This window comes from Globicephala melas, chromosome 11 (assembly GCF_963455315.2).
Source record: "Globicephala melas chromosome 11, mGloMel1.2, whole genome shotgun sequence".
Classification (NCBI taxonomy): Eukaryota; Metazoa; Chordata; class Mammalia; order Artiodactyla; family Delphinidae; genus Globicephala; species Globicephala melas.
In genome coordinates this window covers 46,765,986-46,785,525 of record NC_083324.2, presented here as the reverse complement: position 1 = coordinate 46,785,525, position 19,540 = coordinate 46,765,986, and the positions used below count along the sequence as shown (strand labels likewise).

The 19,540-nt window shown below is 35.6% G+C and overlaps 1 protein-coding gene across 1 annotated transcript in view; it reads right to left on the bottom strand.

The window, feature by feature from the left end:
• Positions 1 to 19,540, bottom strand: part of TOPAZ1 (testis and ovary specific TOPAZ 1) — a 67,826-nt gene that overhangs the window by 8,407 nt on the left and 39,879 nt on the right. Inside the window, exons 12-18 of the mRNA XM_030829998.2 lie at positions 18,284 to 18,399; positions 12,019 to 12,085; positions 10,785 to 10,959; positions 9,981 to 10,081; positions 7,379 to 7,544; positions 1,857 to 2,021; positions 37 to 240 (exon numbers count right to left, since the gene is read on the bottom strand). Coding sequence (XP_030685858.1) covers positions 37 to 240; positions 1,857 to 2,021; positions 7,379 to 7,544; positions 9,981 to 10,081; positions 10,785 to 10,959; positions 12,019 to 12,085; positions 18,284 to 18,399 — 994 coding nt within the window. The remainder of the gene's footprint in view (positions 1 to 36; positions 241 to 1,856; positions 2,022 to 7,378; positions 7,545 to 9,980; positions 10,082 to 10,784; positions 10,960 to 12,018; positions 12,086 to 18,283; positions 18,400 to 19,540) is intronic.

Here is a 19,540-nt window from a genome sequence, read left to right as displayed (position 1 = left end):
ATATATCAAAATTTTAAATTTTAAAATGTAACTTACTTTTGTAGTGGGCTCTGGCTTTGAGCCATAAACAACTTCTTCCTAAAGAAGTAATTAATCTTCTAAGAAAGGAAAAATCAATAGGGATGCTCTTTGAAATCATGAATTCTGCTACGGAGGATGATATACCAAGACTGTTGCTTTCTATACAGGCATCTAGAAGTTTATTAAAAAGAAGGCTATACTGTGAGACCTCCACAGTTTCTGAAAAGAAAAAAATCATTGATATAGTGAAACTGATCTATCTTCTCTCAAACTTCTCTCTTACTCCTTTCTCCTCTGCTCTCCTTGGCCCTTTCCTACCTGCTATAAGAGTCAGAGTCACCCGAATGCAATCATCTTACATACTAAGTTAACAAAGAAACAAAAAATTCAACAAAAGCAAAACGGTTCATTCACTTTGTAATGGAGAATGTGGAAGGGATATGATTTCAGAGGCTACATTAACACCTCTGTCCATGGTCCTCAAGTGTGACTGCATCTGCACGGTTCTGTTTTCATTCTATCTACAGTGCAGATCTCAGACTTGTTTTTCCCACGACTAAAAATAAATCATCCACTCATAAATATTCACTCTAAAATTTAAAAAAAAGCAAACCTCCTTTCTTGGGTATGTCTACTCCTTTCTGCTTTTCACTCAGAAGAAAGTGAAGTCACCTTGGATACTTCCAACTCTTTTATCCCCTATATTCAGTCAGGTGGGTCTATGACCTAGACTCTAGGTCTTTATCACTTTAGGACTTTTTAGTGGTCTAGGCCTTATCAGGAAATTTATCTCCTTACCTTTAGTCTCTTTCTAAACATTACCACCAGAGGAACTTTCCGAAAATACCAACCCCATTATGTAACACCCTGGCGCCAAAACTCTAGTGACCCCTTACTACACATGGAGAAGAAAATTCCTTTAGCCTGCCATTCAAGGTCTTCCAAAATCTGGCACAACTATCTGTTTGATCTCACTATTATACTTTGTTTCATTATACTTTGTTTCATTACTTTGTTTCATTTCACGATAATGGTATATCAAAAGCCAGTTCTACAGCAGCCATTGTACCAGGGATACCACGATAAAGAAAACAATTGCCTTTAAGGAGCTTACTATCTAGAGGGAGAATCAGATAAGAATGTTAATGACAATACAGTATCTCAGTGGAATACATGGGAAAATGGAGAGTGATAAAGCACTGAGGGGAGGCCTTCAAGTTAACGTTTTCATTAAACATTAACCCACCACTCTGAACCCATTGCCCAGCTCATTCCTGACCCAAAGCTTTTGCTGTTTCCCTTCACAGGGACTCTCTCTTGCTGCCGACATATGACTTGCAAGCATTCAAGAGCACTGCCTGCCATTGCCCACACTGGCATTCTCTTTCTTTGAACCCATCATCTGCTTAACTTCCTCTATTCCATGTTTTCGTATGTTCCAAGGTAATGGAAACTATGTTCTCTGTTTGTTAAGTGATAAAAGAAAAGGTATTCTTTATTATGCCAATGCAAAAAATTATTTTAAGGCACAGTATAAAGCTTGCTGGGGTCACTTAACGTTGATTGCTGATGACTTGACAGAGGTTAGAAAAGGAATGATGAAATGCTCCTTGTAGGAACTGCTGATAAAAGATAAGCATCTCTGGTTTTTGTTCTTTTTTTTTTTTTAAATCATCAGGAAAGCATATTCAGTTGGCAGAGAACACATTTTACAAAAAACATCATTAAAAATATATGCTGGAATATAAAATTCAACCAAAACAGGTGGAGAACTGTTTCTTATTAAATACCAGATGGGCCAGAGATAATTAAGCTAGACTTTTTAAAAAACATACCTTGAGAATTTTGAAAACCTGGTAGATTTTGCAAAACTTCAAATGTCTGTCTGTAAAGACTCTTCGCTAAAATTTCTTGTGCAATTGTACAGAGCAGATTATGCCGATTGAGCACATCCAGTCTATCACAAGGCCACAGTGGTGTATTGATGACCCACTCTGACTCTTACAAAAAGAAAAAGTACAAGTACTTTACACCATGAAAATTACATTTAACAGTATAATCACAACAAATGTTTTTAAGTATCTTTTGGAGACAGTGGAAAAACTTAAATATGTGTACTCAGAAAGATAACCATAGCTCAAATTTATTAGAAACAACTTATATAGTGATGATCATCATCCTAAGAAGATGCAGCTAATGACCATTTTGTTATTTTTACCTTTTTACTAATTCTTCGTTTTTCTAAATGTACCAATCAGTTATTGATTCTGAAGTTAATGATTATTTTTATATGACAAAATGTTCAGATTATAATGAGTATACATTATAAGGTAAAATATTGTTTGTGTAGACAAATTAAACAATTTTACAGTAAAGAATACATAATTTAATTAGTTTTGGTATTCTTGGGGAGCAGCTTTCCCCCACAATATCTGCCTATTCAAAAATTTTTAAATAAAATACTTGCTATGTACAGAGGAATATCTAACATATGGAAGTTACAAAAGTATAATAATAAAGTAATAAAAAGAATCCTTAGGTACCCATCACACCGCTTAAAGAAAAGAGAATATTACCTATAATGCTGAAGTTCCTTAATTTCTGCCCTGATTTTCACATTGAGAAAAACAATGGAAGACTGTAGTATAGAACACGGAGGTGTTAACATGTTAGAAATGCCAGCATTTTACCATTTACCTAATTCCCTCAATCATTTACACATAATGAGACACATAATGAAACGTTGTCATGTAACATTCAAATCACATTCCTGTGTTCTTTTTCAACTGGAGTAAGAGCAGGAGTCAATCCTTTTCTTTTGTGGCCTTCCCAGCAGAGTAAATACAGAAAGTATTAAAGAAAGATTTGATAATCAAGTATACAATGCCACATAAAGTCTTAAGTATCGAGTAGAAAACTTTAAAGCAGGAGCTTGTTTTTAAATTACTAGAGCTCCCTTGACTGGTTGACTTGATTTATACTACCTATGAGGCAGTGTTTTACAAATATTAGTGCTTTACAATTATTAACTCATTTAGACAGATACCTTCATTAATTTACTTCTCAATTGATTAAATCAATAATGATGAGAAATACTAATATTAAAAAACAGACCAAGAATGTGAACTGGTAATTCACGAAAGAATAAGTACAAATAGAAATAAAAAGAAAAATAGTTCAATTTTCTAATAAGCAATTAAATGCAAAACAAACCAGTGAATATCACTTTTATCCTGTCAAACTAACAAAGAGATAGGAAAAATAACAATGAATTTGGCAAGGGTGTTTGCTTCATAATATGCATCTTGAAATGCTGGCAAGATGACTATAATTAGTTCAACACTTCTAAAGGTGTAGAGTGCGTCTGTATTCTATTCACAGAGGTAACACCTGGAATGGAATGCTCAGAGTAGCCAGATTAGGGCTTGCATAAACTGAAGTGCGCCAGTCTGTCTGGTAACTAAAAAACATAAAATTGGGCACTAACATCTGGACTGTTTATGTGCACCTGTGATCCCTAACAGGACAATGACTGTATAGACGATACCTATGCAATTGTTCTCTAAGGATTTTCTCACAAAGGGAGGCTTTCTAATTAACTCAAAATAACTTGCTGCAAATCTGAATGGCAACAAGGGCAAATTTGCCAACATTTATCAAAAAGCTTTAAACTGCCCTTACCTTTACCCAGCAATTCCATCAGAATTTATCCTAAGGGCATAATTAAGATTTAGCAGGGATGTTTAGTAGGGATTTTATCATAGAAATTTAAAAACCAGCTAGTTCAAGAAAAGTGGACTCATGGACATACCTATGTATCTATGTTTATTTGTTTATAAGATGGAAAACTATGCAGCCCTTTAAGTGATGTTGTAGAGGAATATTCCCTTTCACAGAAAGATGTCCACAGAAAGACTGTTGCCTGATGAAAATGAAAGGTACTAAAGAGTCTGTATAGTAACACTATAGTGTTATTTATAACACTGGGTGGCTGGCCGAATAAGGATTTTTTTTTTTTTTTTTTTTTTTTTTGCTGTACGCAGGCCTCTCACTGTTGTGGCCTCTCCCGTTGCGGAGCACAGGCTCTGGACGCGCAGGCTCAGCGGCCATGGCTCACGAGCCCAGCCGCTCCGTGGCATGTGGGATCTTCCCAGACTGGGGTACGAACCCGTGTACCCTGCATCAGCAGGCACACTCTCAACCACTGCACCACCAGGGAAGCCCCGAATAAGGATTTTTTGTCATCAGTTTTGCTTATCCACCCCTTCTTATTTCTCTAGAGAAATTTCTCTGTATTTCACTATAGAGAAATAAGAAGGGGTGGATAAGCAAAACATATTATTAAATCGTAATAACCATGTATTACTTATATAAAGGCAATAAAAGTTATTTTAAAAATTCAAGAGCAGTTTCTCAATAAATAGCATATATAAATTTTTTTTTTTACAAAATTTGTATTCTAGAAAGTTAAGACATTTATTCTTCAGCCTCCAAACCTTAATTATAAAATTATAGTTTTAAGGTTTTTTTTTTAATGCTGGTAAGGGTATATAAGGCAAGGTAGGAATTTGTTGTTCATTTGCCAGGATACAAGGTACCAATACTGAAAAAGAGTTCAAAATGTGAAAGTGAAAATGTGTAAGGCCCAAACAATAGAGCAGGGGTCCCCAATCCATGGGCTGCGGACCGGTACTGGGCCGCACAGCAGGAGGTGAGCGCGGACAAGCGAGCAAAGCTTCATCTGCCGCTCCCCATTGTTGGCATTACCATTCCCCCCCCCCCGACCCCGCCCCCCCGCCGTGGAAAAACTGTCTACCACGAAACCGGTCCCTGGTGCCAAAAAGGTTGGGGACTGCTGCATAATGGCTGCCACCCATTAAATAAAAATGTGGGCTTCCCTGGTGGCGCAGTGGTTGAGAGTCCGCCTGCTGATGCAGGGAACACGGGTTCGTGCCCTGGTCCGGGAAGATCCCATATGCTGCGGAGCGGCTGGGCCCGTGAGCCATGGCCGCTGAGCCTGCACGTCCGGAGCCTGTGCTCCGCAACGGGAGAGGCCACAACAGTGAGAGTCCCGCGTACCGCAAAAAAAAAAAAAAAAAAAAATGTATAAAATATTCTACATTACTCAAATATGAGTAAGTGTATGTAAACCCCTTCTTTAAAAAGTTTAGTAGGTAATAAATGCACATATTTTTAAAAGGAAAAAATATAAAAAAATATGTAACAAGTTAATATGCCTCTCATCCCTGTCCTCCAAGCAGTCAATTCTTCTTCCCAGAAGCACCCACTATTACTAGTTTCTTGTGCATCCTTCTGCAAGTATTTTAAGGGTATAAAGCAAGTATGTATGTATCCATTTTATTTTTTTACAGAAGTGGTAGCATACTGTGTACACCGTTCAGCACATTCCTTTTTTCACTTGGTGGTAAATCCTGGAGATCATTCCAATGAGTATTTGCAGCTCTACGTCGTTCTATTCCATCATATGGCTGTCACACAGTTTCACTAACTGGTACACCCTTAACAGACACTTAAGTTATCTGGAATTCTTTGTTATCATTGTTGATGGTTTAAAAAAGAGATTCCATATAACTTACAGTGCATACCCCTGTATACAGATATAAATGTGTTTGTAGGACAAATTCCTAGAAATGGAGTTAATAGATTAAAGGAAATATGCATTACTAAATTTTGACAGATATTTTGTCAAAAAGCCCCTAAAGACAATATATGTGAAGGCTCATTTCTCTATACCCTCACGAAAAGCATATCACAAAACTTTAATCTTTGCTGGTCTGACAGGTGTTTAGGATTTTAATGTTTATTTCTCTTAATACAAGTGAGTATTACTCTCACTTATTACAAGTGAGATCAAGCCATTTGTATTTCCTTTCTTGAGAGTGGCCTGTTCACTGCAGAACCTTTGAAGAACCAAAAAATTCTGGGGACAACTTAACATACTTCTGTGGGCCCTTTTTTTCCAAAGAAATAAAATTTTACTTATGAAAAATGACTCAATTGGAATGGTCACTGCAAAAGAAAATCCTGTGTTTGTAACTGATAGAATTTTAAAAGATAATCTCAAAATTGAAACAACAAAATTATAAAAATTTAAAATCTCCATAGACTACTCCACACCCCTCCCACAAACCCTCCCCCAGTCTCTAGTTTGAGATAGACTAGTTTTGCCAGAAACTTATAGGCAGAAGATCATCCAGGCCCATTTTTACCAACTATTTTACCCTTTCCATTTCTTGCCACATTTTTTCTTTCTCACAGAGCTTGTGAGCTCTGGCTTGCATTTTGCTGCTTCCTATTTTTATGCACATTCTATTTTGTATTTTGTGTGGTATCTTTCTATTTTGATTAATCTTCCCGTCCTAGGAAAACAAATGTAACTCACTGGTTACATTTGTTAAGTTTGTTAAGTTGAAGAAAACCTTTTCCAACAAGCTTTTGATCACAAAGTCTAATCACAACCTCTATATTCCATAAACCCTCAGCAGTGAACAAATAACGGTATTTTATGTATATATGAATATGTATGCATGCTAGTTTTGTGTGTTAGTGTAAAAGTTTTCTATTTTATTTACTTGTGAGTTTATTCCATCTTCCACCTAAACTGAGATTCTCGAAGTTTCTTCATTCTTATCTATCTCATTTTATCAAATAAAATCTGCTTGATGGTCCAAGTAGCCAAAGCTACATTAGATGCTGTGCTACTACTGTGCTCTCTAAATTTTATTTACCTCATGCCAAACTAACCTTAGTTGCTTCTGCTGGCTTAATTTCATCGCAATTTCTATTAGATGATTTGACTTACTAGGGGAAATAATCTTTACTGTCTTGGTTTGGAGCCATGGTTGTCGGCACATGCAAAGATAGAGTTATGCAGACTGCAATCAGGATTTCCCTGTCTCAGCAGCTGAAGCTTGGGCTCTGAAGCTGGACTGTCTGGGATTAAATCCGGCCTCCACTCCTTACTTGTTATGTCATTTTGGGCAAGCTGCTTACTGTCTCTGACAACATTTTCTTATCAATAATATGGGGATTGTAATAATTCCAAACTCATAGGGTTTCTATGAAGATTAATTGAGATAATCAGGTAAAGCATCTATACAGTGCTTAGGCCAAAGAAAGAACTAACTTTTCAGCAAAGGTTCACACAGTTTCTTCTTTAAAGCTAGGTTACCATTCTCCTTTCATTTTATATAACAACCTTTCCTACCCGCATGATCACTAGGGGTTTAGACCAAATTATCACCCACAATTCAGTATCAACTTGAGGTAACTACAAAACCAAGAATTTATAACAAGCTTAACAAATTATTTCATGCTGGCATATATCAGAACTTACCCCTTAACACCCAAATGGCGCCATCTAGGCTTCCACTTTTTAGAAAAATTTCTGCTGCAATATTCACAATTTGACATCTCGGTGCTAACTTCTCAGGCCCTGTAAGTCCTTTTAAACTTGTAAAATGTATTTTTAATTCATATAGTTTATCTAAGACCTTCCTTCCCTAGAGTTAAAAAAAAAAGACAAAAAAACCCACTGAGTATCAATCATTAAGAGTATTATAGAGGTACAAAGTCACTGATAATTATATAGAAATCAATTATGCAATTTGAATAATTCTAGACTGATGGTTGTCAAACTGCTCTAAGACTCCCTAAGCCCTTTCCTGCTCAGCCACAAAGATGGAAAGGGAAGGTGAGCAAGCAGGGCTTTGTCTCATTAACCACGCCCACCACTGGGCCCCCTTTCATCGGTTCTCCTTTCATCTGTTTTATTCACTGAGCCTCTAAAGATTTCATTTGGCAAAAGGATTTCATGCCTTAATGTGGAAAGCTATCCATCCTATGTTTTTGCTCTTCTTCTGTTGATCACCCTGAGATCCAGGACGGAAAGTCAATGAAAAGATTATTTCATATGAAATTTAGATAAAGAATGATAGAAAATGATAGAAAAAAAAGGGGGGGATAAAATTGTTGTCTGAAAATTGTTTTTTTGAGTCAATAGGCTAATTATTTCACATTGTCTACATAAAGGCTGTCTCTAGGGTGGACATCAGAAATTGGACATGTGTTATTATTTTATACCAAGGTCAGCAAAATTTTTCCATTAAAAGCCAGACAGTAAATGCTTTAGGCTTTGCAGGTCACATTTGGTCAGCTGCATATTCTTTTTGGTTATTTTTAAATTTCTAAATCTTTAAAAATGTAAAAAACATTCTTAGCTCATGAGCTGTATAAAAACAGGCTGTGGGCCAGATCTGGCTTTTGGTTTTCAGACTCTTGTTTTATATTATATTACATGCTATTTTGAGTCAGATGCATATTATGATGTCAAAGTACTTTCAATCTGACTGTATAAATGAGTGCATTTTTCAAGGGATACCTTAAGTTTAATTTCAATGGTTTTACTTTTATGTTCAAAATGGAATGTTTCATTAAAAAATTCATGCTAAGTAAGATAATAAAATACTCATTCTAAATAAGATAGTTGACATTTAAAATTAAAATACAGGCATTGGGACTTCCCTGGTGGTACAGTGGTTAAGACTCCGTGCTTCCACTGCAGGGGGCACGGGTTCAATCCATGGTCTGGGAACTAAGATCCCACATGCCGCGCAGCACGGCCAGGAAAAAAAAAAAAAAAGAAAAGAAAAGGGCACAAATTCACCAACTGCTTATATCCTAAATAAAAATAACCAAATAAAGGGGACTTCCCTGGCGGTCCAGTAGTTAAGACTTCGCCTTTCAATGCAGGGGGTGCGGGTTGGATTCCTGGTTGGGGAGATAAGACCCCACATGCCTCATGGCCAAAAAAACAAAATAAAACAGAAGCAATATTGTAACAAATTCAATAAAGACTTTTAAAATGTTCCATATCAAAAATAAATCTTTAAAAAGAAACCAAATAAAATTAAAACATACTCTAAAGTTTCAGCAAAATCAGTCTGAGTTTTAAAAAAGGGTCTTCTAACTAGGTAGTCCTCAAATTCTCAAGCATTAAATACCCAAGAAATTAATGCTATGATAGACTTTAAGCTAGAATGTGAGAGCGGAGCCAAGGTACATTTTGCCCATCCCAGGCCTACCACACAATAAGTGCTAAACCGCTTAGAAGACGTTGGAGACTGGAGACCTTCTGTACAATGATTATTTAAAAATTATTTTCTTTTAAAAAAATTCATGAATTTTGTATGTGTACCTGAGTGACCATGTCCTTAAATATTATTTCAATTGTGAAATAACCTCTTTATAAAAAGAAGGAAGGAATAAAATATACATTTTAATAGTTGATTCAGTAGTAACCCCACTCTCAACCACCTTACTCTCCATCCCTCAGCACTTCTCCCTATTTTGGATTTTTCTGTCCTTTACTTTACTTAACTTTATTGAATCTATAACTCCACCACCACCTCAGGGAAATCTAAACAATGATAGCACAATATGGTCTAGAATCACTACACCACTTCTATGGTGAGCTAAGCCTCAAAGGTAGACATGAAGATATATGGTATACAGTATTCCAGAGCATCCTAAGAAGTGATTTTAAAAGAGTTCTGTTAATTGTTAGCATCTCGGGATCATCTTAAGAGAGAGCTTCCAAAATTATAATACTACCAATACTCAAGAGCTGGCAAGATAAATTCTGAATTGAAAGGTGCTTCAAATAAATACGATATTTAGCACAGCTTCCTAAGTGTTCCTTATACTGAGATTCTTCATAGTAGTCATAGATATTCTTCTCATGCCATCTCCTTTCCGTATTTGCCTAATATACCACCTAATAATTCACTTATTGTGTAAGTTTCAATTTGCCACCCGTAATGATTATTAGCACATTTTTAGCAAATTATTAGCAAATTTTCAGGGTTAACCTATATTCTGCTCAAAAATTTTAAACTAACACTCTATATACCAAGCCAAAATAAAATTTAGTGAAGTACCTTGGACCACTGCAACAGCTTGTGGTAGAAGTACATAGCACTGATTCCAATTCTTCCCAGCAAAGTTTTATCTACTTCACTGTTTTGTGGATCTTTGCTAACTGAAACACAAAGTAGGTATATGGAAGAAAGTGAAACAGTCCCTTAGAATGATGGAAAAGGCAAATTTAATATGGAATTAGTGATATTACCACAAAGACCAGGTATCAGCAAACTATAGCCCATGGGCCAAATCTGGCCTGTGGCCTGTTTTTGTACAGCCTGTTGAGATTCTAAGAATGGTTTTTATTTTTAAAGGGTTGTTTGAAAAGAAAACCGTGTGACACAGATTATATACTGTGCGTGCAAGGCCTAAAATCTGGTCCTTTACAGTTTGCCGACCCTGACAGAGAATATAGCAGTGAAGAGCTGATGTAAAAAGAAAGGTCTCAAAAATATACGAATTTTGTTGACGTGGCAATAGTGAAGATAGTAACAACTTAATGATTCAAAAATTCAGATGCTCCACTACAATTTCTAAGCAATAGTTTTACCAATCTGAATGAAAAGAAAAATAAGAACATGAAACATCTGATATACTATTGACCTTTTATCATTATAATCTAATTTAACAATAAATAGATGGAAAAATTTATAAAAACAAGGAAAAGTATCTAAAAACTGCAGTGTTGACTTATCTCCAACATGGAGACTATTAAGAGCTTTATATGTTATGAACATTGTACCAGTCAATCCATCAATCAATAATAAAGAACACTGTATCACCCTAACACAGAATACTCAGACAAAAACAGTGACATTTACTTGTTTCAGCGAATTCACAAAATGGAACACCTGGTCTCTCTTCTTTACAGTCTTTTGTCAGTGTTTCAGCAATACAAGCACAAAATCTCTGGAAATCTGCAAATTTTTCACAGCCCAGTTTTATGTTAATGTATAAATTTCCCAATTTGGTCCAGTCACCTTTTTCTTTATAATGCTATGAGAATTATTAAAAACAAAACAAAAAATGCAAGTTGTCATTTATGCAAACATATTATGGGGTAGGCACGTGCAGGCATCAGATATACAGAAATTAATAAGACAATCTCTGCAAACCTTATAAACTTACTGACAAGTGTTACAACAGCAGTAACATGTTACTGTACAATTTGCTTTTCTGTCCATAGCAATGCCTCAATAAGTTCCAGATGTCAACATACACTTGTTTTAATTATCTAGCTCCTAATGTACTTAATGATGTCACCCTCAAACCTGAACTACACAGTGGAGATAGATTTAAGGAAAACAGATGATTAGCAGCATGATTTGAGCTACTTCCACAGCAATACACTATTTTACTACTTTTAGAGACTGCATTTTACAGTTAGTTGGCCATTTATGATTTGCAGCCCACACATAATTTTGGGCATTACATTTCTTCTACAAAAGGCGCTACAAGGTAAATTTCAGTAAACTTACTATCTTCCTATTATTTTCAATTCTAAACTAAGAAAGTTTCCCATGCCAACAAAAAATTGTTTCAAGGATATAAATTCTAATTTAGACTAGATCAACAATTACTAGAATGAGTACAAAAATGATCTTAAATTAAAAAGTACAGTCATCCTGAAAGTCCTCTATTTCTTATTCAGACTTTAAATGCTTGGAGAGTGCACAATGACCTTGGCTTTACCCTGTCATGTCACATACTGCAGCCACCTATGGATCTCGACAAGAAAGCCAAGTCATTTGTGCACTGAGGGAGTCCGCCTAGTGACAAGAATTAAAGGCTAAGCTATAGATTATTATAGCTTAACATAAGTCAATTTTAAACTGAACTATTTCGAGAATTATTTTTAGAACAGTTCACAACTCTAGAAATTATGTTTGCATTTCAAAGTATTAACCTGCAAAAAATTAAACTTCTTTTCCTTCTTTTCTCTGTGTAACAGCCGCATTGTAAAACTTTTCTAAAACTGGGTTACTATCCAAAGTTTCTTTGTTGTTATTGGTTTTCGGAGATCCCAGAAATTTATTTAAAAGATAAGCAACATACCTCTATTTCATTCAAGGCTGACTCTAAATCACACTTCCAGTTCTTTATAAACTGCCTCATCTGTAACCTTTAACAATAAAAAAGGGTTAATTATGTTCATCACCCAAAGAATCAATATTGGTCCTAATTCATCTGTTCTATAAATTATACCTAAGAGACTGGAGAAAGAGAAATATACTATAAAAATTATTCAGCGCTGAAGAAAATGGCGGCTGCACAGATACCTAACTTATACTATTTCCTCCTAAACCACAGGCAACGAGGAGGAAAAAGCAAATTCCACATGAAATCATACCTTCATCCTAACTTGAAGACAGAGAATGTCAAAACTTTAAGATAATTGTGATTAAAAAGAGAAAAAAATTAAATCACAGCACTTGATCTCTACTGCTCCCACTTCACTCTCACTGGTCCATAAGGATTTGTGGCAAGCAAATACTGACCAAAACAAAACAAAGCAAACAAACAAAAATACTTGTAGGGGAGAACCAAAAAGGGAAACTACCAGAGGGACCTAACATTGATTAAGAACTACCATTACAAAGACAAAGTCCACACTAAATTTGAAAATGCTAAGAAAAAAACTGTCTGGGTATATTAGAACACAAACCACACAGAAGGAACTTAAAAGTTTTGTATGATTTAAAGAAAGTGATCTGTGAAATGTATAGATAGCTTCTGGGAAAGAAAAAAAGACAAAAATGAAAGGGGAAGCACACTGGCAACTGGGAAGAGGAGAAGAAGAAAAGGAGAAAAGAGGAGGGTTCCATTAAACTAACAATAGTGTGTGACAGCCAACTATGGGGTCAGTTTTGGTAATTAGTCCCGATGCTTTATAAATTATTCCAGAGCATTAAAAAGGAAGGACAAGTTCCTAATTTTTATCCGTTCATCTGTCAATGGTCATTTAGGTAGCTTCCATGTCTTGGCTATTGTAAATGGTGCTGCTATGAACACTGGGGTGCATGTTTCTTTTTGAATTACAGTTTTCGTCTTTTCTGGATATATGCCCAGGGATGGGACTGCTGGATCATACGGCAACTCTATTTTCAGCTTTTTAAGGAATCTCCATACTGTTCACCATAGTGGCTGTACCAATTTACATTCCTACCAACAGTGTAGGAAGGTTCCCTTTTCTCTACACCCTCTCCAGCATTTATTATTTGTAGACTTTTTGATGATGGCCATTCTGACTGGTGTGAGGTGATACCTCATTGTAATTTTGACTTGCATTTCTCTAATAATTAGCGATGTTGAGCATCTTTTCAGGTTGGCCATCTGTATGTCTCCTTTGGAGAAATGTCTATTTAGGTCTTCTGCCCAGTTTTTGATTGGGTTGTTTGGTTTTTTGATATTGAGTTGTATGAGCTGTTTATATATTTTGGAAGTTAAGCCCTTGTCGGTTGCATCGTTTACAAATATTTTCTCCCTGTCTGTAGGTTGTCTTTGTTTATGGTTTCCTTTGCTGTACAAAAGCTTTTAAGTTTCATTAGGCCCCATTTGTTTATTTTTGCTTTTATTTCTTTTGCCTGGGGAGACTGACCTAAGAAAATATTGCTACGTTTTATGTCAGAAAATGTTTTGCCTATGTTCTCTTCTAGGATTTTTATGGTGTCATTATATTTAGGTCTTTAAACCATTTTGAGTTTATTTTGTACATGGTGTGAGGGAATGTTCTAACTTTACTGATTTAAATATATGAAGTTGTCCAGCTTTCCCAGCACCACTTGTTGAAATGACTGTCTTTTCTCCATTGAATATTCTTGCCTCCTTTGTTGAAGATTAACTGATTAACTGTGTGGGGGTTTATTTCTGGGCTCTCTATTCTGTTCCATTGATCAGCATGTCTGTTTTTGTGCCAGTACGATACAGTTTTGATTACTGTGGCTTTGTAGTATTGTCTGAAGTCTGGGAGGGGTCTGCCTCCAGCTTTGTTCTTTTTCCTCTGGATTGCTTTGGGAATTCTGGGTCTTTTGTGATTCCATATAAATTTTAGGATTATTTGTTTTAGTTCTGTGAAAAATGTCATGGGTAATTTGATAGGGATACCATTAAATCTGTAGATTGCTTTGGGGAGGATGGTCATTTTAACAATATTAATTTTTCCAATCCAAGAGCAGTAGCATTGTTTTAAATTACAAAATATTGGGGACAACTTAAATACCCATCACTGATTGAATAACCTAAAGTACATCCATAAAATGGAGTACTCTGCATTGTTTAAAAGATGACAAATTTCTCTATGGACTGATTTAGATTGATTTCCAGGATATACTGAGTGAAAAAAAGCAAATTAAAAAAAAAGAGCATTATTTTCTACACTATATGTAATAAAGAAGTAGATATAAGAAAATACATACACATCTGCTCATTATAAGAGGATAAAACTGAAAGACTGGTTACCTCCAGTATGTAGGTGGAAAAGAGGTAGAGAGAAGGATGAAATGGAAACGGTGGAGCAGGAGTAAACTGGAGTAACATTGCTCATTCCATCTTTTTAGTACAGCATTGACTGTTAGAACAGACAGCAATTTTTCACATACTTCCCTAAATAATTCAAACCAACTAGGATGTGGGATAACTGAAAATATAATACAAACAGTAATAAATAAACCTAAATGGTCTACAAATGAATAATCACATTGAATGGGCATAGGAAAAAAAAAGAACTAAACAAAATAACTTAGGAAGCAATATTTTGGCTGAATACTATAATAACCTTATACTAAAAATGTACTAAATTTTTTTCCCACAGAGGTATGGGTTAGCAGTTCTGAAACTACTTTTTGTGGATCGTAAGACTGAATAAATGAGCAAATATATTGTAGATAATGAGAGTCAGGTTTCTCACTGTTGGAGAAAGAATTTATAAATATGAAAAAGGGATGGCTAAGATGAACCTGTAGTGCTGGATTCGAATCAAGCTATCAGTATGTACTCATGTTTTTTGTAATATATATAAAAATAGAGAAATAAATATATATATCTTGTGTGTGTATGTATGTTGTGTATACATACATATATTTCCTAGCCCTGTCCACTGAGAAGACCTGGCTGCAATGATACTCTAGCAGCAATGAACACATTCAGGTCTTGGTTTTGAAATACCATTCTCTAATAAAAGGAACGAGAGCTCCTTGGAGAAATGGTTGCTGCCAATGTTGGAGCAGGGAAAAGAGAAGATGAGACTTAATTCTGAGGCTTCAAATAACACAAAAGTTGTAGAAAAACGAAAAAAAAAATGATGAAAGGATGTAGGAACAAACCTGAAGGAATTCCCAAAGGTCAAATTTGGAACAATTTGAGCAACAAAATAAATAACTATATTATTAGATTATAAGTAACCCATAGAATAAAATAAATAGCCATGAGTTCACATTGACATAAATTTTGCATAAGTAAATAAATGGAGAAGGGACAGCTCTTCTTTACTGAAAAATTCCAATTAATAAATGTAGAAAAGGGAGGGACTTCGCTGGTGGTGCAGTGGTTAAGACTCCACAATCCCAATGCAGGGGGCCTGGGTTTGACCTCTGGTCAGGGAACTAGATTCCACACGCATGCCGCAACTAAGAGTTCGCATGCCACAACTAAGGAGCTGGTGAGCTGCAACTAACGAGCCCACCTGCCACAACTAAGACCTGGTGTGACCAAATAAATAAATATTTTTAAAACCCCCCAGCAATAATAGCTATTTTAAAAAAAGGAACCATGCTATTTAAAAATAAATAAATAAATGTAGAAAAGGGACTTTCTTGGTGGTCCAGTGGCTAAGACTCAGCACTCCCAATGCAGGGGGCCCGGGTTCGATCCCTGGTCAGGGAACTAGATCCTGCATGCCGCAACTAAAGATCCTGCGTGCCACAACTAAGGCCCAGTGCAGCCAAATAAATAAATAAAATTCTTTTAATGTAGAAAAAATGGGGAAAATACAAAATCACCATTGGGTAAATACCACAGTAGTAACCTGTAGTAAACAGCCATTGAAGAATACTAAAATTAATGTATGAAGTTTTGAGGAGAAACAGCATAATACATAATGCTAAAGTCTCTTCCCCAAGATATTTATTCATTACAATAGGACAAAGAGTAACTTTACAGTGTAGAAACTTGGCAGATAATCTTTTTAACTAAGTGATAAAGGTTAACTTAACCAGTAATAAGATATACTGCACCATGTGCATCCTACTACAGTGCAATATGATCTGTAGTGAGTTAATGGATTTATACCAAAATTAATTTCCTAGTTTTGATATTGGCACTATTATTATGTAGGATGTTAACATGAAAGGAAGCTAGATGACGGGAACATGGGAATTTGCCACACTAATTTCTGCAACATTTTTGTAAATCTAAGATTATTTCAAAATACAATTTTTAAAGTCAATAAATGTATGTTAACAAATTTCCTAGATTATATACACACCTAAATTTTCACTTATGTCCTGAATATAAATGTCAGAATTCTTTGTAGTAGCCTTATTCACTGAAAGCGAAAGTCTTTCAAATGAACTACAGCTAACTAAAAATTATAATCAAAATCAAAATAAGAATGTCCATTAAAATTCACTTCCCTGTCTAGAAACGGGTAATTATTTCAAAGAACATCAGAAGATATAAATTCAAATATAAAATAATAAATACTAAATTTTTTTTTCCTTCTACCTTGGGGCTGGGTCCATATCCCCAACCATGATCTACACATCTTAACTACCCAGAGTTATTTTTAAATTTTCTCCTTCACTAATAAATAGGTCACCAATGTTAATACCTCCTAAAAAATACAAGATAACTGTTTTGAAGCAAGCACACAGGAAGGGGGAGAGTGCATAAGGATACAATTTTCAAACTTAGGGGTTACCAAATAAATTGTCATAATTTTCATATGCAACATAAATAGTATTAACTATCACTAAAGGAATTTAAAAAAATCATAGAACCTGAAGAACCTTAAATGTGCCTTAAATGCTGGTGTTTGAAGGGAAGTAGTATAATTAGAGCTGAAATTCCCTAACTGCACTATGGCATCCAGAGCACTAGAGCAAATTCACAGGGGCTCCTCAGGTCATTTTAAATTTTCAAGCGACATCTGTCAGACACTGTCAAACTGCTATTAACTTGTTTGGATTTAACTACTTAATAAATGGTACTGTTAATGTATTTATTTTGGCCTCTGGACACTGTGAACCAAGAAAGTTTGGAAACCTCTGTACTAGAGGATAATAAGCAATGAGATAAAAACAACTGTGGAAGCTCCTCTGAAGGAGGGAGCTTTCTGGGCACTCTCAAGGACTTTGGTGGTTGATATCATTTGCACTTTATCAAATTTGATTTTGTTAAAAAGTTACAGTTCATTTAAATACTTAAAATTTGTATACTTTCCTCTATGTATGTGACAGCATAATAAAAATTTTTATAGAAGTCATGGCTTTCCTTTTTCTCAATACAGGTATATTATGGTACTACTCTTACAATTAGTACAGGTTTTTTTTGTTTTTTTTTAAGGCCTTTGGAGGCCCATAAACTGAATAGAGAAAGTGAACAAGTAAGAGAAAGAATGAAGGAGAGGGCTTCCCTGGTGGCTCAGTGGTTAAGAATCCACCTGCCAATGCAGGGGACACGGGTTCGAGCCGTGGTCTGGGAAGATCCCACATGCTGTGGAGCAACTAAGCCCATGTGCCACAACTACTAAGCCTGCGCTCCATAGCCCGCAAGCCATAACTCCTGAAGCCCAGGCACCTAGAGCCCATGCTCTGCAACAAGAGAAGCCACCGCAATGAGAAGCCCGCGCACCACAACAAAGAGTAGCCCCGCTCACCGCAACTAGAGAAAGCCTGCGCGCAGCAACAAAGACCCAACACAGCCACCGATCAATCAATCAATCAATAAAAAGAATGAAGGAGAGACATTAAAGTATTTTATTTAATGTGGCAAAAAGTGAGAGAGAAAAAAGAATTAAAGTAATTTGTATACACATAAGAGAGTGCATTAAGTAGAATCAAGTAAGTTATGAAACAGAGCAAGGGAGACTTTACATTTGATCTGCCAGGCACTGAGATGAAATCAGGTACTGAAAAAGATCTGGTGAGGCTGGCCAGGAGGGTTGGCTAGAAGCAGCTGATGACAATGTGACTAGGCCATAGCCAAAGGAAGGAGAAGGGCTTACGGTGAGCATATGAACAATAATAAGTGCTTTGCCTTCATCCTTTTTAAGTCCCCACCAAAATACATATATTTTAGTCCTAATTATAGTGATTCTTCTTACCTGGATTTCATTTCCAGAACTTCAGTTATTTCTTGCTTGGAAGCCTGTACTTGGTATAAAAGCTTAATAATATAGTTAAAGTGTTCTGGGTCAAGTACCATCCCAGCTTCAACAAGCTGTAGAAGAGGGAAAACAGTAGTCATTCTCATAAAAATATGAGAGTCAAAACCAATGTGTGTGGAAAAAAATGAGACTGATGGAAGAAGTGTAACATGGAGACAAACAGAATTAAAATTCATTTTAAAACTTTGAAGCATATTTTTCTTCAAATATTTGAGAACCACAATAAGACTGCTTACATCAAGAATTTAAAGCAAAAATGAAAATAATACTTTTGAATGCAAACTTGTATATTCTTCCTGTTCTCCAAGTTATCTCAACCACTTTATCAGCTGTACCTCATTTGGTACTCATTCTGTCTTTTAGTAAGTATAGCACTGGTGGTTGTACTGTATCCCTGATGATAAAATTCCTGAGAGGTATTAAACTGAGGTTTTCTACAATGACTACAGGTGAGCAGTAATTTCTTTTCATTTTTTTAATTTTAAATTTATCTATCTATCTACCAGTTTTGTTGAGATATAACTGACATGCAGCACTGTATAAGTTTAAGGTGCACAGCATAATGATTTGACTTACATACATCACGAAAAGATTACAGTAATTTGAGTGAACATCCATCATCTCATATACATACAAAATAAAAGAAAAAAATTTGTTTCCTTGTGATGAGAGCTCTCAGGATTTACTCTCTTAGAACTTTTATAGAGAACACACAGCTGTGTTCATTCTATTCTTCATGTTGTATAATACATCCCTAGTTCTCATTTATCTGATAACTGGAAGTTTGTAAGTTTTGACCACCTTCATCCAATTCCCAATCCCCCCACCCCCTGCCTCTGGTAACCATAAATCTGATCTCTTTTTCTATGAGTTTGTTTTCTGAAGTATAATTAACCTACAACACTACGTTAGTTACTGGTGCACAACATGGTGATTTGATATTTCTGTACATTACAAAATGATAACCATAAGTCTAGTTACTGTCACCATACAAAGATACTACATTATTACTGATTATATTCCCCATGCTGTACATTTCATCCCTGTGACTCATTTGTTATGTAACTGGAAGTTTGAGTAATTCTTGATTCAAAAAATTTCCAGGCAAGTAACTTTGTCAAGTTTTGTAATATGGTACTAGAGGTATTCACTGAAATATTTGTTCATCTGCTAGAGTGGTTCCAATGCTGCTTC